This window comes from Artibeus jamaicensis, unplaced genomic scaffold (assembly GCF_021234435.1).
Source record: "Artibeus jamaicensis isolate MK-2021 breed Jamaican fruit bat unplaced genomic scaffold, CSHL_Jam_final scaffold_847, whole genome shotgun sequence".
NCBI lineage: Eukaryota > Metazoa > Chordata > Mammalia > Chiroptera > Phyllostomidae > Artibeus > Artibeus jamaicensis.
Window position 1 is genome coordinate 22,077,072 of NW_026522057.1, and position 22,531 is coordinate 22,099,602.

At 54.4% G+C, this 22,531-nt stretch overlaps 1 protein-coding gene across 1 annotated transcript in view; it reads left to right on the top strand.

Moving 5' to 3' along the window:
- Nucleotides 1-21,816, top strand: part of PADI2 (peptidyl arginine deiminase 2) — a 40,646-nt gene extending 18,830 nt beyond the window's left edge. The window contains exons 5-16 of the mRNA XM_037146064.2: nucleotides 1,548-1,665; nucleotides 2,290-2,415; nucleotides 7,586-7,764; nucleotides 8,896-8,999; nucleotides 9,762-9,873; nucleotides 10,384-10,491; nucleotides 12,836-12,987; nucleotides 13,874-14,018; nucleotides 14,759-14,852; nucleotides 16,460-16,545; nucleotides 16,842-16,970; nucleotides 17,641-21,816. Of these exons, the coding sequence (XP_037001959.2) occupies nucleotides 1,548-1,665; nucleotides 2,290-2,415; nucleotides 7,586-7,764; nucleotides 8,896-8,999; nucleotides 9,762-9,873; nucleotides 10,384-10,491; nucleotides 12,836-12,987; nucleotides 13,874-14,018; nucleotides 14,759-14,852; nucleotides 16,460-16,545; nucleotides 16,842-16,970; nucleotides 17,641-17,874 (1,587 nt within the window). The 3' untranslated portion in view covers nucleotides 17,875-21,816. The remainder of the gene's footprint in view (nucleotides 1-1,547; nucleotides 1,666-2,289; nucleotides 2,416-7,585; nucleotides 7,765-8,895; nucleotides 9,000-9,761; nucleotides 9,874-10,383; nucleotides 10,492-12,835; nucleotides 12,988-13,873; nucleotides 14,019-14,758; nucleotides 14,853-16,459; nucleotides 16,546-16,841; nucleotides 16,971-17,640) is intronic.
- Nucleotides 21,817-22,531: the final 715 nt, after the last annotated feature.

Sequence of the window (22,531 nt, forward strand, 5' to 3'; positions counted from 1 at the left end):
GGTTGGTGTGCAGGTATTTTTAACTCGTGCATACAGCATTATGTTCTCCATTTCATTCTGTTCAGTACTTTTTGCCCAAAACACAGTGTTTAAGCTCCATTGGCTTTGCTCTGTTACATTCTCTAATTATTTGCCATAACCATCTAAAGCCCGGTTTAAATTACACATAGATGGATACTTTTAAAAGTTAAATAACTACACCAACGAGGAGCCTGGGTACTTACTAGCCGCTGGCTGCAGACTCCCTGCTTGTTGCTAAGGGGGCCTCAGGAAGCCCTTTAGGGAGCCGTCTCTCCCAGACTCCGCAGCGGGCCTCTGCTCTGGCCCTGCCTTCCCCAGGCAGCTGAGTCAGCCTCACACGTCCGTTCTCTGTGTCGGTGGCCCCCAGATGTGACAACAGATTCCACACAGGCCTCTGAGACCTCAGCCCCGCCTGAGGACCTCTGTAGCCTTGGTGACTTGGTGAAGTCACATAGTCCCTAAGGGGCTGAACTCACCCAGGCTTTCCCCTTGTGAGTCAGGGACATTTTACACCATGTTTATCATTTTGCAAATATTTGTTGAGCACCTTTTATATCCCAGGTCTGAGTCAGGCCACGGGGACACAGCTCCTACCCTCGGGGGGCCCGCATTAAATAAAGAATGTCCTAGGTGGCCTTTTCATCACAGTTGTCCTAAATCCACTCCAAAAAGAACATGTTCAGTGTCATGAGTGTGAACCCAGGGAGGCCGTTCTGCTCGGGAGGATCATAAAGTCATTCTGGGGAAATGGGACAGTTTTGCTGTGACCAGGAGGAGTGGCGTTGGCCAGGTGAAGGGACACAGGACAGCACGCCAGACGGAGGGGCCAGTGCAGGCGGAGGCCCGAGGGCTTGGCATGTGGGGAGCAGAAAGGCAGCCGTGTGGGGGGAGCAGAGTGAGCTAGAAGGAAGGGGAGGGAAACAGATGGGGAGGGGGCAGGTCTCCCCGGGGCTTGCAGGCCAGGTGACTTTATCATAAATCAGCAGAGAGCCCCTAACCAGGAAGAAAGCAGGAAAGCCACCCAATCTGTTTGGGTTCATGCTAACCACTCTGGCTGCAGTGCAGCCAATGGGGCGCCTTGCAGGTCCCGTGTGGAGCGCTCAGAGGGGGCTGGAAACAGCTGCGTGTCTGTCCATCCAGGCGTCTTCCCCCGAGGCCCTCTGGGGCCTGCAGAGCCTGCCGTACAATGTCTGTCTGCTCGTTTCTCCAGCCTCCGTCTCCTGTCTCCACCCTCCCCGGGCACAGGCACACCAGACCTGAGGCTCACAAGTGCCTCATCCAGTGTCTGTGTCTCTCTCTGCCACTGTCCGTCCCTCTCCTGAACTTGCCTTTGTTGCTCACACCGACCACCTGTGAGCCTCAGACGTGGGATTCGTGTTTGCCAAGTCACAGCTGCCCCAGTGGGCGGTGGCTGTTCTTTATTCTCCTCTTGGGGTCATTTCTCTGGTGTCCGGTGAGGTCTGGGGCTGGGAATATCGGCCAGAACGTAGAGAAGAGGGGACTGACCTCTGTCCCTGCGAATGCAGGCGTCCTGGACCTGGGGCCCCGAGGGCCAGGGGGCCATCCTGCTAGTGAACTGTGACCGAGAAACGCCCTGGCTGTCCAAGGAAGACCTCAGAGACGAGAAGGTCTACAGCAAAGAAGGTACCAGCAGGGCCCACCCTCGGGGCTGGGGCAGGGAGGGGCAGTGGAGGCACTCGGCTAAGTCCTGGGCTGAGCTGAGCGTGCGGCAGGAGTGACCTCAGATCTCCCGGAGGAGGTAGACTCGAATATCCACTCTCGCTAAAAAGAAGACAAAGCTACTCACGCAGTTCAACTGGAACCACGTTTTTAAAGAAGACGCATATAATCAGGGGTGTCCAACCTTTTGGTGTCTCTGGGCCACCCTAGAAGAAGAGTTGTCTTGGGCCACGTATTAAATGCATTGCGACACAAAAAAACTCCTGTTTTAAGTAAATCTGTGATTTTGTGTTAGGCCATGTTCATAGCCATCCTGGGCCGCATGTGGCCTGTGGGCCACAGGTTGGATACCCCCGAATAGAAAAAGGGCGGAAAGGAAATTCCCAAGAGGTTATTGGTGGTCTGCAGTACTAAAGATGCCAGCCGGTGTTTATGCATTTCTACTGCTTCCACAACACAGTAGAAATGTGTAGGGTTTGCTTTGTTCTGATTGTAAAAGCGACATCAGTCCTCTGTAAGCCAGCAAAGGACTTACAAAGTCCAGCTGCCATCTCTTAATTCTGACCTCCTCCTACGTCCACCCCTCAGACCTCAAGGACATGTCCCAGATGATCCTACGGACCAAAGGCCCGGACCGCCTCCCCGCGGGATACGAGATCGTCCTCTACATTTCCATGTCAGACTCGGACAAAGTGGGCGTGTTCTACGTGGACAGTGAGTGACCGCAGCCCAGCCCTCCCGCCGTTCCATCCACTCCCGCTCACTGAGCTGCCCCTGCCGGAGCCCAGCTCCACCCGCTGAGGCTCCCCAGGCCCCTCCCCTCAGCAGTCGTGGCCCCTCAGGTACAGGCGCTGGAGAGACCCAGGACTGGCCTCTTAGTAAGCAGCTGGGCCTCAGTGATAGTAACAATTACTGAGTTACGTTACTGCTCACAGTACGACTTGTCCTGCGATGTCAGGAAGCCCCACAGGGCAGATCTCTCCTTTCTCAAAGGAGGCAACAGTAACACCCGTTTTTGTAAACCTGGAGGCCCATCTTCCTCACGAACCAAGGGAGGGAGGGCTGTCAGGTCCATCTTTTCAGAAGTCATGTCTCCATGACACCTGAAGCAGGTGCCCCTCTGCGGGGTTTTGCCCATCTCAGACTTCCAGAAGCTAAGAACTGCCTCTGACTTTTAAAGAGCCCCTGACGATGCTGTGGGCACCCTGGGGGAGCTGACCCTGTTATTGTTCTTGACAGGGACAGGACATCCTGGATCCCCACTGTGTAGGGAACAGGCTTCCGCCACGGAGCTGCCTGCTTGACTCATTCTTTCAGTCAGTGTGTGCTGAGCCCCCTCAGTGCCAGGGGGCTGTTCTCAGCACTGGGGTCCCCGAAGTGAGCTCTGCAATCACACCCTGCCCCGGGGAGGTGACGGCCTAGTGAGGGAGACGTAGTACGTAGCATGATTGGAAAACATGACACAGACCACGTAACGGAGGGTAGCACAGGCAGAGGTGAGGTGCTGCTGGCCTAGCAGGTGACCTCTGAGTTGAGACCCACCCCAACAATGAGAAGCAGCCACATACTTACGCGCTAAGGGAAGGGTGTCCCAGGCACAGGGAACAGCATGGACAAAGCCCAGGGGCAGGAACCAGCTTAGAGAAGCAGAAAGAAGAGCAGAACGAGGGGAGGTGTGGCATCGAGGGCAGCGAACGGGGCAGTGGCCAGGGTGTGCAGAGAAGGCCTAGCTTTGATTCCGAGGGCAGCGGAAAACCATTAGAGGGCTTTAAGCAAGAGACCGTCAAGATCTGATATAGGCGTTAGAATGCTAAGTGAAATCGTTAACTTTGCAGTCTGCCTGGGTGCAGTGTGGGGCTTCCCCTGTGTGCCCCACAGTCCGGGGACCCACGATCTCTGGCCCAACTCTGGAGGCTCACCCCAGCCAGGACAGTCAGTCATGGGGACCCTGGACCCTCATCTCAGGGAATGATTTTGTCAGGACAGCAATGGACAACTGCCACCTGAAGCCACTCCTCCTTTGGATCCATCCTGGGCCCCGGCAGTGACCTCATCCAGGTTGGAATATCCCCAGAGTCAGGCTGGCTCCATGTCCCAGGAGGCTGGGGATGTTAATATTTACCCTGAGCAGGCCAGGTGTGCCCCGGGCATAGGGCTGCCGGTGGGGACTGGAACAGTCCAGGAAGGACCTTCACCTGGGCCTACTGACCATGACATTGAATTGTGATAAGTGACCCGTTACTAATAGTGACTCCTGGACATTATCCAAAGGGTTGTTTTTGTTGATGGGAGTGGATTGAGGTCTGGCCCCATAATCACGTCCCTCCTTCCTCACCTGCCATCCGAGATGGGTCCTGAGCAGACGAGAAACAGAGGGATCACCAGTGCAAGCGCTTCGGACGCCAGTCCCCAGTCTGTGTTACCTGGGCCACCATCCCGCAGCGGGTGGCCTTCCTGATGCAGCGATGGCCCCAGAATAGTCGGTTTCCCACAGTGGGCTGAGCCCTGGGCGAATGCTCATTGTCATGGTAACAGGAGGAAAACAACCATCGGTGGCAGTGTCCTCTTCTTCCTTTTCTTCTGTGCAAACACTTTGGGGTTCTGACAACACTCAAGGACACCTGAGAATAGGTTGTGTTACAGGAATGTCACATGTCACCTGTATCGCCCAAGGGCAGAGGGCTGGGCTGGAGGCCGAGAGACCCCAAGAGGGAGCCCCGAAACCAGGAGATTCAAACCTCAGATCTAAGCCAGTCTCACTGGGCCATGCCGTGTGTTCCCCAGATGGGATGTGACCTCGGGGCAACAGGAGGCCTGACTGTCCTGCTGGCGGTGGGAACTGGCAAGGAGCGTGGGTCGGGCACGCAGTGCCGCAGCCAGTCCGTGCCACACTCTCCCTGGATGGCACTTGTTGCTTTCATTGGGATTGTTATTATGACTATTAACTGTAACCGTTAGAAGTCTCCAGGGCTGTTAGGAAGGCCCAGGTGTCTGTGCTCCAGCCTTCGCTTCTGCCCCAGGATCCGGAATTGAGGTCTGACTGCTTCCTACAAGGATGTAGGGACCAGCCTCTCCACTTGCCCAGGGCCTTCCCAGGTTTAGCCCTGAAAATCCCTCATCCCAGGAATCCGCCCAGTCCCAGGCAAACCAGGACAGTTGATCATGCTACCTGAAGGTGAAATGTCTCCGAAGTGACCAAAAGAAGGGAGAAAGCCAAAAGGGTTGTGCCAAAGCATACCACATGCTCAGCAGGACCAGGGACCAACGCCTGAGGCTAAGGAGAGGGCAGGGTGGCCAGCGGGCCCAGCGAGAGGCACGTGGGCCACTTAATAAAGGGGCATTGTTGGTTCCCGCCGGGAGAGCCAGCCATGTGCAGGCGGGCCTACACCCAGCCGGGGACAGGGGACAGGGCAAGGAGACACCTCGGGACAGTGGCTGGATTGTTCCCACCGAGGAATCCATCTGCCTGGAGCTGCTGGCTCAGGCCACCAGAAAGAGAGACATAAATCGCAGGCCAGGGGAGGGAGAAAAATGCATGCAGATAGGCAAGATCAAGTCCATCCACCTGAACGAACTTTCCTGGCCAGGCCGCTCCCCAACCCAGACCCCAGTGGAGCCCTTCCCCCACCATCTTTGTCCAGCTTTCTGCCAAGACAAGTCAGCTGTCAGATGACATCTCTCCCCTGAGCATCAGTTCCAGTGTAGCCTGGGTGTGTGGGCGTGGAAGAGCCGGAGTGCCTTGGGGGGCCTTTTTAAACCATGCAGATCCACCTGGATCTACTCACTGATTGAGACGCGGGCACATGCTGTCATTTCTCAGTGACAAGGATTTCACCTTCTGGTTGAGTTCCTTGGAACATGTGGTGCCTGAGTCTATAGGCCTCGTTTCTTGAGCCCCTCCAAGGGGAGGTGACGTGAGATATCATTCCTTTGCCTTCTGTTCCTGAGCCGTGTGATGAAAAGGCCGTGAGTTTTGTAGTCAGGGGTGTCCTGACTCATTCACAGGGCGCAGCAGCGGGTCCCAGCTGTGTTACCAATGGTCACCCATGGCTCCCAAGTTCACTGAAGGTACGGGTGCTGTGTCATTTTATCTTTCAGTGACCATGTGGCATGGATATCATTATTCCCCCATTTAACAGATGAGTAAACTGAGGCTCGGGGAGGATAAGTGAACTCCCTGAGGTTTTCCAGCTTACAAAGCCAGCGTGGTATTCAAGCCCAGGCCTGTCTGGCTCTGGAAGCCATCCCCACTCAGGTGACCGCCCTCAGTGAGCAGTACAGGGTGAGGCAAGAGTAGGTTGACAGTTGTGCATATGCGAAACACAGAGCTTATTCTTGTGTTACTACTTATTCATTATTGTGTCGTTACCCACACGAACAACTGTAAACTTGCCCCATCCTGTATGACCAGGGTCTAGCTGAGCATGTGGTCCTAGGTGAGGAGCCATCCCAAACCTGGGCCTCAGCGGTTCCTCCATTGCTTCTGCGAGCTTTAACCAACCACCCTGTTTGTGCCGGGACTGTTCCGGTTACCTGCTTCAGCCCTTGGATGAGCGGTCATTAACCATTTCCACTGTGGGTGACAACAGCACTAAGCTGAGCCTGATTCTGCCCTTCCAGCTCTGCAGGGCGTAAAGAAACTCCTCCGGGAACTGCGTAGGGTCCTACCTCCATGCCTCGGCCGGTGCAAGTATCTTCTCTCCTCTGCACCCCGCCTCCGCCACCCCGCAGCACATCGCAAAGGCTGCCCTCCTCTGCTCCAATGCTTCCCACCCTGCCTCCCCTCCCTGCCCACCCCCTGCCCCGGGAACCCCATGGGCTCTCTCACCCTGTAGCTCTGTTATGACACTTCCCAGCTCTGTTCTACTTACCACCCACTGAGCGCTGACTCTGTGTCCCTGCCTCTTCCACGGTCCTTGCCCATGCTGATCATAGACTGATAATTCAGTACATGTGCTCTGAGTTGGCCTAAAAATTCTCCCCTGGGGAGCGGTGTGGGAGCCACTGGTTCATCGGTCCAGTGGACATTTATCACACATGACGTGTGCCAAACCAGCTGGGCCCGTTTCTGCCCCCGAAAAGGCGACAGCCTCTCGGAGCCCACAAGTAAACACTAAGATCATGCCCATTCAGAAAGGCTGGGAGGCAGAGGGTGGGTGCCGGGAGCTCCGCACAGAGCCCCGGGCTTGGTCTCTGAGGGGTCTGAGCCCCATTCTCTGCAGTGACACAAGTCAAGGCCTGAAAGAGGAAGGACAGGGAATGGCACTGGGAGTGGTGGGGGCTTCAGAGTCACAGGAGCACTGAACAAACCCGCCTGTCCGCCCAGCCACGAAAATGTGCAGCCAGAGACCCTTGCATGGGATTTCACACCAATACGGCTTCTATTACATGGAGGAGAATTTTGATGCAAATGGGCACATCGGTCTTTTATTTATATAACGGGAAGGGGAAGTTGGGGTTCAGAATTGGCCATGACTTTGAGCCCAGCTCAGCCATTCACTGGCTCTGCAACCTTGGACAAGCCACTTCTCCTTTCTGAGACTCGGTTTCCTCCTCTGTAAAATAGGAGCAATAATATCTTTCCTCAGCATCACTAGCTGCTCATTTATCCTCTGCCGTCATTCCATGCACGTCGTCCCCGGGAGAGTGGGCTCCTTTTATAGATGAGGAAGGCACACGAATGGCTCCAGTGCCACATGGGTAACACCCAGCAATGCTGGGGTAATGACCAGGCCACGGCCCCTCTGGTGGCATTTTCTGCTTGTGCTTCTCTCTCTTCACCTGGAGGACAAGTTACTCTGCCATCTTGTCCCCCACTGGTGACCCCGCCCCACTGACCTCTCCTCGTGGGCCCAGGGTCTGACATCAGTCCCTCTCCCTCCAGATCCATTCTTTGGCCAGCGTTACATCCACATCCTGGGCCGGCAGAAGCTCTACCACGTGGTCAAGTACACGGGTGGCTCTGCGGAGCTGCTGTTCTTCGTGGAAGGCCTGCGTTTCCCCGACGAGGGCTTCCCAGGCCTGGTGTCCATCCACGTCAGCCTGCTGGAGTATATGGCCGAGGTGAGGGCTCCAGGCCTCCATGTGGGGCTGCCCCTGGGCTCCACGTAGGGCTCCTTCTAGGGAGGGGGCCACACCCAGGACCCCCCACTAGGCTCCCCTCCCCTCAGAGCTCCAAGGGAAGGTCCAGGCTTGGAGACCTAGATGCCCCCCACCATTCACATTCAGGTGAGGCTGGATCTATCTTAGATTGCTCAGCGTGCGTGGGCTCTGGAGTCAGACTGCCCACGTTCAAGGCCATGAGAGCCTGGGCAAATGAACTGACTCCCTCTGCTTTGGTTTCCAACAAAAATTCCTGCTTCCTGGGGTGGTTATGAGCATTTGAACTTGTAAGACTTCATTCACAAAGCACCCTCAAGTTTGTGGGAAAAGGGAGAGGCAGAAAAGGCACAGCTAACAGCAGGGGCAAGGAAGGGGCTTTTCCCAGTGGGTGCCCCAGCGGGTACCGCAGAGATGCAAAGGCAGGACTGGGAGGGAAGGGCCCGCACCCCCACAGCCCCGGCCTCCACCCTGCCCAGCGAGGGCAGGGTCCGGGTTTTCTTTAACTTTTCAAAGCCACTCCTGCCAAGGAACCCGGGATCATCTCTCATGTTCCCTCAGGAGGCAGGCCAGCTCCCTGAGTCTTTCCTGAAAATAAAGAACAACCTGGACACAGCGAAGTGACCCCCATCAACATTAAGATGCTCGCACACGGAAAACTTCGAGGTGCTCGGAGTGAGCCCAGAAACAGGCCCACGGGCGGCTCGGCCCTCCCGTGGGCCGACTTCAGGAACAGGGCCTTGACCCGGCAAGACCAGAGAGTGGTCGCGAGTGTGCTCAGCTGCCGGGCAACCTTGGTCTAACTCTGGGCTCTACCACTGGCCAACCGCATGACCTCAGGCAGCTACATAAGAGTTTTGTGACTCGGAGGTCTGTGACTCAGTTTCCCCATCTTCAAAACAAGGGTTATAGTGCGTCTACCCCCTGGGGGGAAGGCAGAATGCACTGGTTCGTGTAAAACACCCCAGGGTCTGGCACACAGTAAGTGCCCAGCGAACGTGCCGTTGTTATCCGTCCCACCCACGTTGGAAGGCAGGCGTGAAAAGCACTCTGACGAGACCTCTCGATGCTTCGCCCCTTCTCTCCCACGCCCAGGAGATTCCCCTGACGCCCATCTTCACGGACACCGTGATCTTCCGGATTGCTCCGTGGATCATGACCCCCAACATCCTGCCTCCCGTGTCCGTGTACGTGTGCTGGTAAGCAGTGGCCAGCGTGCGGAGGGGCCGTGTGGCCGGGCGGCTAACGCTGGGGCTTCGCGGACAGGCAGACTCGAGTTTGGACCCTGGCTCTGCCACTTCCCTAGGCCTGTGACCTTGAGTGACTCACTTGGCCTCTCTGTGCCTCCATTTCTCTGAAATGCTAACATCACAGTCACCGGGAGAATTAAAGGAGACGAAGCAGGCAAAACGTTCATCCGAGGGCCTGGCACAGAGTTTCGAGCTCTAAAAATAGTAGTTACCACTTCTTTTCTTATTCTTGGTCCGTGCTGTGGAGTCAGGAGCTGCCTATGCAATAGATAGTCATCTCATTCACTCAGGGATTTTTTTAATTGAGCATCTATTTTGTGCTAGACAGCCACAGCAAGATGAGAAGCAGGGGAAAGAATCTCCTGCAGGTGGATGCTGGCCACACCCAAAGGACCCTGAGGTGCTGGCCCATCCCCCACCTCCTTGCTAAGAAGAGCTCCTCTTTGGGAATTAGGGAATCCGAGACCAGGCTTTGGGACAGGTGGGGTTGAGAGCTCCCCTCCTCATGTCATTTACTCATGACCTTGGCAAACACCACACGTGTGGGTATGTTTGCTTGGCCCCTGAGTCTGTGGCCTTTGCAAAGGTGACTGGGGCCTCACCTGCCGAGCGCAGCCTAGAGGTGCCAGCTGCTGTTGCCACCTCAGCGGGCCGGCCCTCATCCCTCCTCACCCTTTCTCCTGGCCTTCCCCTCTTCCCTAAACGTCTCAGCATGAAGGACAATTACCTGTTCCTGAAAGAGGTGAAGAACCTGGTCGAGAAAACCAACTGTAGCCTGAAGGTCTGCTTCCAGTACATAAACCGAGGGGACCGCTGGATCCAGGTGAGGAAGCTCAGGCTGGGAAGGACCTGGCCCAGGGCTCAGGCCAGAACAGTGGGCTTGACATTGGCACCCCAGCACCCAGCAGCTCCGTGGGGGGAATTCTGCTGTCGGCTCGTATGTGCACATGTGCTCACAGGCGTAAAGGAACAAGGCAGCTAACAGCAGCCAAAGTAGCAAAAGGCTATAAAACACCCCAAATGTCCACCCACTGGGCACGGGGTAAGCATACATATGATATGACGGCCTTACGGTGGCCCTATACAATGGCTAAAAGAAAGCCACCCTATAAATACAGAATAGGCTTCCAGGTGCGGTGTTACCTGCAGGGAAATGTATACAGGATGTTACCAGTTATGTTTTATAAAACAGGGTTGGTGTGAACACACATGTGCTTGGGACGTGCAGAGGTCGTCTGCAGAAGGATGCAGCTGTCAGGAAGGGGGGGCTGGCTGGTGTTCACGGGCGGCACCCTGGGCTCATCTGGTGGCTCTCCTTGGTGTCCCTCCCCAGGACGAAATCGAGTTTGGCTACATTGAGGCCCCCCACAAAGGCTTCCCTGTGGTGCTGGACTCCCCCCGAGACGGAAACCTGAAGGACTTCCCAGTGAAGCAGCTGCTGGTGAGATGCTGAGGGCCACCTCGGTGTGGGGAGGGGAGGCACGGTCCTGGGGGCTCTCACAGGACAGAGTGCTCAGGAGACCTTGGGCACCCGGGACAGATTGGCCCAGGGCCTTCATTTTCCCACTTTCAAAATGGGTCTGTGAGAAGTGACCTCTAAGGTCCTTCCCTGCTCAGTGAATAGATGCCTTTCCGAAAAATGGAGAGTTTTCTGTTACATGAGAAATGGGACCTGTGGGAGACAAAGGCAGAGCAGGGGATGTGACTTCCGCCACGGCCCCACGCCCCGCTTGCAGCAAAATGAGTTTCAAAGAGGAAAATTACAGTTAAGTAATTGTCAAAAGCCATGGTTCCAACTTCAAAGCTCATTAAAGCTGTGGTTTTCAGTGCATGTGGTCTTTTTAACATAATCTGACCCCCCCAATTCCAGAGGCCATTTCCACTCCCCTCAGAGGTGACCCCTTGCCAGGCTCACACCTGCTTCCTCGCTAACCTACCTGCCTCGTCATGCAAAGGGGTCGAAGCCCTTGGTGTGAGCACAAAGCTCTAGAATGTCAGCAGACAGAGCCTTGAGTCACGGTTCTGACCTTAGCAGCAGTGTGACCTTGGGCAAGCAACTCAGCCTCCTGAAGCCTCCACTTGCTCATCTCTGAAGTGGGGATGGAAACCATGCCCATCTCACAGGATCGGTGTGAAGACTGGGGGCATTTTCCAGGGCATCTGTGCTGCACCCAACACGATGCCCATCACTAGCTGTTGTTACAGTTGTCATTCCACAGCCCTGGTACTGTCCTCTATGGGGACTGTCCACCTCCTCCAACACTGCAGAGTCAAACTGGCCTGTCCCTGGCAGGTCCTATGCTCACTCTCCCTGGGTCACCGCCTACCTTCAGCGCCTCCCAGGCTGGCCTGCTTCCAAAGCCCTGGGCTGCACCGTTCCTGGAGGCCGTGCCAAGCCCAGCTTTGTGCTGCGTGCCTGCCTGCCTGCCTGTGTGACACCGTGAAGCCCCAGCTGCCCCAGCACCCGGCAAATCACACTGTGCCGTCCGGGCCTCCCAGGCGAGAACACGCTAAGCTGTGGCCATCCACCCCACCTGCCACAGCTGTCCCTGGAGACTCTCGGCTGGGCCAAGATAAGCCACATACCTTTCCACTCCACTTGTTTTTTACAGGAATTCTTGTGAGACAAGCTTAGTCCCAGCCCCAGTGCAGATTCCCAAGCAAGGCCCCTACTTTTTTTTTTTTTAACCAAAACAAAATCAAAGAAAAACCTTAAAATTGAGTGGGTCACCAAGGTTATCTCAACTGGGGACCCTTGGGGTTATGCCAACCCCAGTCTGTTGGAGCTCTGTGCTAAGGAGGGTTCTGAGGCTACACCTGGGCTCAGTCAGTGACAATTATGGTTGTTTGGGAAGAGGTAGAAATGTCACATAGGTTACATATCTGCCCTTCCTGCATGTATCGGTCAGCTTTCACCAGGTAAGCTTGCAGTGACAAACAGCCCCCAAATCTCAATACCTGACAACAACAAAGCACTGTTTCTTCCTTGCACTCGTGTTGGTTGCTGGGTGGTTGTCCACCGCTCTGCTCCCTCATTCCTTTCTCCTTCTACAGCCCAGGTGGCAGGAGCAGCCCCATTCTGGGAAGTGCCATTCTCCTGGCACAAGAAGAGAGAGAGTTGGCAGGCACACACAGGGAAACTTGTGGCTACTGCTCTGAACGGGCATATATCACTTCTGCTCACATTTCATTGACCAAAGCAAGTCATTTGATCAAGTATGATACTGAGCAGGGAAGTATATTCTTTCTACAGGGAGATACCAGAAGTCACACAGCAATAGCTCAGAATGCTGAATCCTCTTACTAAGAAGGGGGAAGCAAGTTTCTGGGAATAATAATACCATCTACGTCCTTGTCTCAGGTCGTCTAACCCAACACCTCTTTGGCACATGGGGACACTGAGGGTCAGAGTAATGAAGAGACGAGCAGGGGCATCCATAGCGCAAAATGAGGACGAGTCCTGAAATCACTGATTTGTCTTCATGTTCAGGGACCAGAGGCACAGGCAGAGGCTCAGATGCACGCATGCGTGCACACACGCACACTTATATACCACATGCATACCCAACTCACACAATGTGCTCACAAACTCAGCCTCCTTCTCCCAGGTCCTGCTGTTCGATGAGAACAAGAACACCACGGACGACCTTCCCCCACCCCGGGGAGGCTAAGTGCCCACGGTGCCAGACCAAAGGTGGTCAGAGTGGCCATCAGAACGAGGCTACATTGGGGCTAAGGACTCCTGGCTGCAGGACACTAATGATGGTGGTGTGCCCCCTGCCTAGGGCCCAGATTTCGGCTACGTGTCCCGGGAACCCCTCTTTGAGCCTGTCACCAGCCTTGATTCCTTTGGGAACCTGGAAGTCAGTCCCCCAGTGACCGTGAATGGCAAGACATACCCGCTGGGCCGGATCCTCATCGGGAGCAGCTTTCCACTGTAAGAGAAGCCAGGGTGGGGCCGGGGGCAGCCAGGCGGGAGGTCCTTCAGTCTCTTTAGGAGTGGCCTGGGTTGCTAACACGTGGAGGGAGCACATGGCTGGGAGCATTAACCCCTCCCACGACTTTCTGATGGGATACAGACATTCCTGGAAAGAAAACCAAGTTAGCCTGTACATCTTAGCATAAATTAGCATCAAATATAAAGCTAAATAAGTACCTCTCTTCTCCACACAGGAGGGTATCTAATGAGATTCTAGACCAGGTAGGGAAAGGATGAAGGAGTCCAAAGAAGGAATACTGAAAGAGGATGAGGATGAGTGGGAGCATACCAGGAAACCCTTGAGGAGGCCCACACACAAAAGTCATGAGAAGACATGGCCCTGCCCCAAAGCATGAGTCTCTGGCACCACAGACTGTCCACAATGCCCTCATTCCACCCCCAGAAGACCCAGCAATCAATGGAAAGGCAGAGTCTTCCTTGTTCAAGGCAATAATGGGGAGATTAAAGACCTCAAGTTGTCTAGCAATCAGAAAGGGCTTCCTGGAGGAGGTGTCACTTTATTGAAAATGAATTAAATGGAAGTTAATGTAGCAAAGAGACACAAGGACTAGGGCAGATTTGGGAGCCATGCCTGTGCCCTAGCCCCCTCTAGCAGTCTAAGCAGGACCCCCGAGCACGGAAGCTGCCCTCCTCACACCTGCTGACACCATCAGAGGCTAAGCGGTACACCAGGGTCTCTCGGCCCTGCGGCTCAGCATCCTTCCCATGACTCCTGTGCTCATGCCGCCCTGGGTTCGGGCTGGGTTCCAGAGGCTGCAGGCCTGTGGTGAGACAGACGACGGCGGCCTTCTGAAAAGCTGCCTCTTCCCCAACCCCGCCCCAGGTCTGGCGGTCGGAGGATGACCAAGGTGGTGCGGGACTTCCTACAGGCCCAGCAGGTGCAGGCGCCCATAGAGCTCTACTCAGACTGGCTGACTGTGGGCCACGTGGACGAGTTCATGACCTTCATCCCCATCCCGGGCACAAAGGTGAGCTGGCTCCAGAGGCCGGAGTGGACGGGATAGTGGAGAACCCCTGCCTGCTGCGTCAGCAGAAGGTGGAAAGTACAGGAAGGAGAAGGAAGGAGGCTGACGCTGGTTTGTACGTTTCCCTGTAGCAGGTCAATGTTTAATCCAACATTCCCAAAATATTATTAGCATTTCAACACACAACCAATATAAAAGTTATCAGTGACAGATTTTGCAATTTTTGTGCGTAAGTCTTTAAAATCTGGGTGTATTTTCCCCTTCATGGCACATCTCACTTCAGACTAGGCACAGTCCGAATGTCCAGTAACCGCACGGGGCCAGAGGCTGCTGTGTGGCCGTGAGGCTGCAGAGAGCGTGGGGTGTGGGCCTGGGCCTCCGAAAGAGGTTCTTCCATTTTCTGAAGTGAGAGGAGTGGCTGCAACTGCGTACCCTGGAAATTTTGTTCACGTGGTCTGTCCTCTGGGCAACGTGAAGAAGCCCTTCCCCACCCCCGTCCAAGGCCACCTTTGACTCCGAGCTTTGACTCAGTGGCACTGGAGGCGGAGGAATTCCCAAAGCAGGAAGGGCCGGGAGTAGTCCTCGGAAAGGGGAGAACCCTGTCCCGCGGCCTCTGCCCCTCGTCGTGGGGAGGCTGAGACCCAGGCGGGCAGAGCCCTGGTCCCTCCGGGCAGGGGCCCCCTCGTGCCCCTTGGCCACTTCCCCTCTGTTGACACTGTCCCTCTGGATGCTCTCTCTCGCAGCAATTCCGGATGCTCATGGCCAGCACCTCGGCCTGCTACCAGCTCTTCCGAGAGAAGCAGAAGGAAGGCCACGGCGAGGCCATCATGTTTAAAGGTGAGTGTCCACAGGGCCCTGGCAGGGAGCAGGGAGCTGAGCCCCCAGAGAGACCCTCAGGCAGATGGGCCCAGGACCTCTTTGTCCCTAAGCACCCAGCCCCACCTCTATAGGCGGCTGGTCCACTCCAGGGCTGTCACCAAGGTGGGAAGCAGCCCTGGCCTCAGTCGACCTGTGCTATGGCCAGCTGGACCACGGAGCTGCCCATAGCTCCTTACTACCACCATCAGAGCCACGTGCCTCTTCAGGGGCTGGAGTTGACTTTAAATGGCACCAGACCCAGAGGAGGGTTACGTGGTGCAAAACTGCTACACAATCTGCCCTCAAGGGGCTTGTGTTTTACAAAGAGGGAAAGAGAGAAATGTGCCTTCGTGGGAGGGACAGGAAGAGACGTGGGCGTCCACAGACCTGGTGTACAGCCCGGCACCATCCCCGTTGGTCCCAGGGTGAGAGATTGCCACGCCTGCGTCACTGAGACATCCGTGTAAGTGGGACAGACGTAGACAGGGACGAGGCTTGCTCTTAAATTAATCATGGAAAGAGGGAAAGCTCATCAGGCCGACCCAGTGAGCCAGGTCCGGCAGGCCATGCAGTTTCTTCGGTTTTTCTTAAGTTACTCTTTGTCACTTTCAGTTGGTTTCTCCAGTCTGTTACTTCCAAAAGTCTGCGTCCCTAAGGCCAGTTGATACTCACACACATCACTGCCCTCCACGTCCGAAGGCAGCGGTGTCCAGGACAGACGAGACCAGTCTGAGACCACTGTCCTTTTTTAATTCTTCACCGACGGGAATTATTTTCCTGGAACTGGCAGGCATAAGTCTTGACTTTCTGGAGGCTACTTGCTAGATTAAACATATCTCCAAAGCTACCCATAGGGTCTAGGAACCATTATCCCTGTTCGACTAGGTCCAAGTGCTGATGCGGAGACAGCTCAGGGACAGGGCGAGAGCCCCCACCTCTCTGCCACTGCCAAGCTGAAAAAAACTGGAAAGTGCAATGGACCAGACACTCCTCCCAGAGCAGGATGTGCCACTAGTATGACCTTGGACAAGTCACGTAACTTCTCTGTGCCTCCATTTCCCCATCTTTAATTCTAGCAGCTTCCTCACAGAGATGTGGGGAAGATGACTGAGCTGATCCATGTAAAGCATCTGGAAGAGTGCCTGCCACATAGTAGGTGCTCCGTGAGCAGCGGGTGTTATGCATCGTGGCAGAAGCCACCTGGGCCCTCACTGTGGACCCGGAGGCAGATGCCAGCACAGACCCAGGCAGGGGCTGAGTGTGAGGCAGGTCTGGAAAGCTGGACGGTGACACCTCTGGGCATCCTGCCTCTGCCACACTCACCCTGGAGGGTTGCCTGTCCCCAGAAGCAGGCCCCAGGGGTGAAACTCAGGTGGCCAGAGAAAGAGCAAGGCAGCCACCACCCCTTCTGTGGCCCAGGTGACATAGGCAACCCTGGGGAAAGGAGTGTGGGCCGCCTTCCCCAGGCACAGGGCGCCTCGTTTCCCCTGGGAGAGCCCTCCTGGGCCCCGTCTCCCTCCTCCTAGCAGTTAGCCCGGGAGCTGGCATACCTGAGGCTGAACGGTCCTCATCCTTCAACCCCACAGGCTTGGGCGGGATGAGCAACAAGCGGATCACCATCAACAAGATTCTGTCCAACGAGAGCCTCGTGCAAGAGAACCAGTACTTCCAGGTGAGGGTGGGGCTGTTATTATTATTAATCCAAACCATGGTCACCTGAACTCTCACCTCATGGGATGGACCAAAGAGTCCATGAGATGCCCTGTGGCCAGCACTCAGCGCTGGGTGTGATTCATTTGCTGAGCACTTACTAGTATTATTGCTGGATCTCCTCCCTCCCTGTCTTGTCACTGCTGTTACTGAGCACTGGGAAGAGGGGCGCTGGGGAGGGCCAGGGTCCTGGGTCTGATGCTGCCGACAGGAGTCGAGCTGACGAAGGTGGCGGGGATGTCCTCTCACTTGTCCTAGCGCTGCCTGGACTGGAACCGTGACATCCTCAAGAAGGAACTAGGACTGACGGAGCAGGACATCATCGACCTGCCGGCTCTGTTCAAGATGGATGAGGGCCGCCAGGCCAGAGCCTACTTCCCAAACATGGTGAGCCACTCGGGACTCCAAACCCCATCCAGGCCCATCACGGGGCAGCCAGGCCCAGAAGGCCCCCTAGCTAGATGCCACCCAATCAGAAGGCCCGGGTCCCAGTCCTGGCTGAGATGCTGTGTGGCCTTCCCCACCCACCCCAGGCACTCGCCCTCTCTGGGCTTCATTCCCTCCGAGGGGAGATGTGTTTGTCTCAGCTGCCTCACTGGGCTCCTGGGAACCTTTACCCTAAAGAGCTAGGAAGGGCTGTGTGAGTTAAAAAAGCCTTTATGAATGGGGGACGGACAGAGGGATTCTTGTTAGAGAGAGTCTTCTATGAGATAGAAAGAGATTAGAACACACACGTAGATATATGCACACATACACTTGCCTACATGCATGTACATGTGAATACATGCATGCATGTGCATACATGCTAGTGTGTACATATATAGCCATGTGCACAGGCATGCACATACATACAGAAGTAGGCTGTCTCCTTTTCTGCTTCTGCCATGTATAAGCTGCTTAGCCCCCTCTGTGCCTCAGTTTTCTCATCCGTAAAGTGGGAATAAATTACAATACCCGCTTCACAAAGTTGTTGGGAGGGTTTACTGAGCTTGGAACAGAGCCAGGTGCATAGTAGGTGTGTACTGAACAGGGGCCGGCGCCCCGCCCTCCATCACAGGTGAACATGATCGTGCTGGACAAGGACCTGGGCATCCCCAAGCCCTTCGGGCCCCAGGTGGAGGAGGTGTGCTGCCTGGAGACGCACGTGCGCTCCCTGCTGGAGCCACTGGGCCTCTGCTGCACCTTCATCGACGACATTTCCGCCTACCACAAGTTTCTGGGAGAAGTGCACTGCGGAACCAACGTCCGCAGGAAGCCCTTCCCCTTCAAATGGTGGCACATGGTGCCCTGACCCGCGGGGCTGCTGCGTGCCGGAGTCAGCCTGCCGAGACCAGTGCTGTGGCTGGGCCGGCCCTGTGACTCTTACGATTGCGAGAAGCCCTTCCACGATAACCATCAAGATACCGCACAGAACAAAAACAAGGAAGTTTATGACTCACAGGACCTGGAAATTACAAAGCACACGGGGGCCACACAGCGAGGTCGTGGGGGGAGAGAGAGAACACCCGGGCCTGGGGTTCTACTTTTATCGGGGTTGGGGGTGGGGGCCTAGTTTCCCAGGCTTACCCTTTATGGGAAAATTTAAAACATAAGAGGGGAATTTTAAAGCAGGGAAGAGGAAAAACACACTCCCCAAATGGTCAGCTATCAAACTCAACCAAGATCTCTACCCCAAAGGGGCCTGCGGGGAAGGGGTCAGGTGCGTGGCTGGCAGTGAGATTCTTTGAGATAGACATCTTGAAAGTGGACGCTTCAGCCAGGTACATGCATTATAAAAAAAAAAAAAAAAGGAACCCGGCTCTCAGGGCTGCACTACAGGGGACTTGTCACCTCCCTGCTTTCCTGAGTTCTGTCCTGGGGCCTCCGCCTGCCTGACCGGATGCACCGGGAGACCTTTAGGAACTGAGGAGGGATTTGGGATAGCTGTGCCTTGCCCTTCCTCAAAGACCCTCAGCGTCCACTGAAGTCCCCCCCAATGAGCCTCAGCTCTGTCCTCCCTGAAAAGTAGCTGGGCATTTGGTCAGTAGCACTATAGCCCTGACATGAAAAGCAAAACAAAACTTCAAAACACCCAAATCATTCCCCAAAGAAGCCTTGGTCTCCTGTCCAAAACTGAATGAAGTTGAAGGGAAGGAGGTTCAGGGCTTGCCAGTTCCCCTGGTAGCCATGCCCTGAAGGTCAAGGTAGACCACATGGAAAGGGACCCTGGGACCCTGATGTACCTTGACCTGCCATCACCGTTTCAAACTCACCTCCTTTGGGGTTCCGGGTGGTTGCCCAAGTCATTCACTCCTTACCAGCCTCTCCCAGCCCCTCCCGCTTGGCTTTCTGTCTGCGGTGTTGACACCATGGCTTAGCCTCCCCATTCCCGGGGGGGGGGGGGGGTGTCCAATGATGTCACTTAGAGCCTCCCCTGGAGCAGATTTTATCACAGCAGCCTTCTCCACTTTTGAGATGCTCCTTGTGCCTCATCTTTCTCATGGACACAGGCTCTCCCAGGTGCTCAGAGGGTTCTCCCCAGACCAGCACCCTTGTGGCCTGAGAATTCAGCGCGCAAAGAGGCCCTGGGGTCAGCCATACAAATCTTCTCTTGCCTGCTTCTCAGTTCTAGGGCCGGGCTCCAACCTCCCTCCTCTCAGTGCCCCTGCTTCCGATTCCTGATGCTGGCCCCTCGGGCAGCGAGACCAGGACTTCCTCACCACGAGGACTCCCCCCAGGATATGGTTAAAAGCCTCCTCCCCAGACATCAGACCCAACAAGGAGGACCTGGCCTAGCCTCCAGCCAGAGCAGCCGAGTCTGGGCCAGCTGCTGGCCTTAGGGATAAATTGGTCATCCCACGGAAGTGCACCAGCGAGTCTGCCGGAGACCCTCTCACTAGAACCTAACTAACAAAAGCTCCTTCAGGGTCAGCCTGTGTCAGGAGAATAAATGAGTCCCAATTCCACGTTGAAGGTCAAAACGAACCAATTTATAACCAGCAAAAAGATAATAAAGTTGTATTCTTGGGAGAAATGGATTTTTCTCCCCAGGTTATTTCATTTAGTCATTGAATAAACATTTGTTTTGTGCCTACTAAGCGCCAGGCACAGTGCTAGGGTCTGAGGACTCCGTGGTTAGCACCAAGCTGGACACGTGGAGCCCCTCAGTTCCCAGCATGCCACGCTCACACTTGAACGGCCAGCATTTACCCTTTCACGAAGTGCCCTTTAGAAGTGCCAGGCTGCTGTATTCAGAAAATAATATACATTCAGGTCCCAGCACCTTCTGCATTCAGTCTCAGTGAAATGGGAGGTAGAGGGTCTTCATTAAACAGACCTGCTTCCCATCCAGCTGGGCCGGGACCACCCAACAGATCAGACTCCTGAGCCTTCATATGCTGTGCCCCCCATGGGGACAGTGGCCCCTGCCTTAGGGGAACAAAGCCCCAGAGCTTCTCTCCAACCCCAGAGCTGGAGACACCAAGTGCCTATGTGAGGGTGTTTTTTTCCGGAGACTTCGAGTTTGTCGTGTGTGTTTGGTTAATGTGGGTTTTTGGGCTTGCTTTGGTTTCTTTCTAGCCTATCTTAAGGGGAAGTGAGTGCCTCCCATGTGGAAACTGTGTGTGTTTATAGATTTTTCTGAAGCTTTCCCCATCGATAAGTCAGTAATTCCTGGTGACGCTGGAACCATTAGGGCTCAGACGCCCACTCCCACTTGTTTGCCCACCCGTGTGACTGCCCAAGGTATAGACTCCCCCCCAACGCCACAAATTCATTGCTCTTCCTTACCCCCCCACCACTTCCTATAAATGTAGGCCTAGAATATACTCTGTCTTGCAAAACTCAGCAAAGTTCCTGTTTCGATCTTTATTTTGAAATACTCTATATAAGAGGGCAGGGCTGTCGTGAAGTTGGAACAGTTCCAACCCTCTGGACGAGAGGCCATGAATCAGATCAAAGATGGGGAGAAAGCACTAGGTACAGCAGCAATGAAATGAACGGTTGGAGGGGAAGTCACGTGGCTGCGGTGTGAGGTTCGCCGCCACTTCATGGGCACAGCCTAGAGTGATGCAGGCTGTACTCTACGACTCTGCCCTCTGGGCACAGGGTCCGGGCTCTCAGCAGGGCACGTACCTCAAGCACTGGGAATCCCCCGCATATTCGGGGGATGTGTGTCACATGGCCACCACCCAAGGTCGAAACCAACACCCACACTGAGGTCTGACTGTGTTTTTGTGGAATTCCGCAGAAGCAGACCCTGAAATGAGCATTTGAGACCAGTGATTTATTAAGGAAGTATGTCTAGGAGAAACCAGGGAGCAGCGGGGAAAGGGAGCAAGATGGGAAAAGAGAAGAAGCCAAACAAGAGTGTGATTTCAGCTGCAGCTCAGCCTGCCCAGTGGAGAGCTCTGGAGCCTAAGAGGCAGCTCAGAGTTCTGGTGGCTGCAGCTGGAGTTTTGTGCACCTGCACCAGCTGATCGCTGGCTGTGAGAACTTGCTCCAAATGGGCACGGGGCACTCGAAGCCCACAGGTAACCATCTAGAGAGCACCACAGCTGTAGTTATTAGCAGCAAAGTCACAGGAGCTGGGGATGAGCTCACAAAACCAGAAGAGGATCTGGGTAGTGCTCTGAATGTATCCACTGCTCTGGGTAATACCATGTTCTCATAATATGCAATCATCACTCATAGGTGTTTGTGATTTGACCCGGGGTATAAAAATCCATACAGCATAGCCATAGTATAACAGGATCTTCATGAACAAACTCCTGGGGCCCTGAAATAGAGTCACCTGTTTGCTTGCTGGGCCTAGAAGCCACTTCCAAGCCCATTGCAATATACCTGGTGGCTTCTTACCCCTTAGTTCCATCTTGGGCTTCTGGATTGATGTTCTGCTGCAGCCACATTAAGGGGCCACAGCAAAACAAAACTCACTAGTCTCTTACTCCCAGACTTAACTCATGGGTCCAGCCCTCTGAGGTCACTCTTCTCTTTTGTACCCAACTAATGCGACCCAAGCCACAGCAAGGCCAAATCAATCTTCAATGGGCTTTCCTGACCCACCTGTTCCTGAGAATCCCCGAGGGATGCTGGTGTGTGAAATCCATACTGGTGGTGTCTTTGCATTTGGCCACTCATCTCAGAATAGGCGAAAGCCACCCAGAGACTTCTAGAATAATAGTTTCCACGAGAAACATACTGCAAGACACATAGGTCATTTAAAAATGTTTAGTAGCCACATTTTAAAAAGTAAAAAGTTAGTGAAGTTAATTTTAATGATGTTTTATTTAAACTAATATATCCAGATTATTGTCATTTCAACATGTAATAAAACTTTTTAAATATTTTGTAATTCTCACCTGAGGATATGCTTATTGATCTTAGAGTGAGAAAAGGGTGAGAGAAAGAGAAGCATTGATTGGCTGATGCCTATACACACCCAATCAGGGATCAAGTCTGCAAACTAGGTATGTGCCCTGACCAGGAGTTGAACCCGCAAACTTTTGCTATATGGGACAATGCTCCAACCAAATGAGCCACCCAGCCAGGGCAAACCTTCAAATATTAATAAAATATTTTACATTTTATGATAGCAAGCCTTTGAAAGCTGTTGTATATTTTTCACATATCACATTTCTATTCAGACTAGTCAGATTTTAAATGCTCAAAAGCCACAGGTGGCCACCATACTGGAAGGTGTAGTTCTGGAAGCCTCTCTGCCAGACTGAGCCCCAGTTGTAGAAATAGGCACATTTCTTAAAGCCCCGGAGTCCAGCTAGACTGGTTGCAGTGACCAATAAAAGTTTATCACTATAATACCATAAAGAGAAGTATAAAGTAAGCACTGGTCCTCTCTGCCCCTGTGTGCAGAGCTTGGCCCCTCTAGAGGTCCTCTTGCCTGAACCATAGCTGTGCCATGTCACCTCGTCTGGCTTCCTTCTCAGCAAGGGGCATGCCTTTGGCCAAGT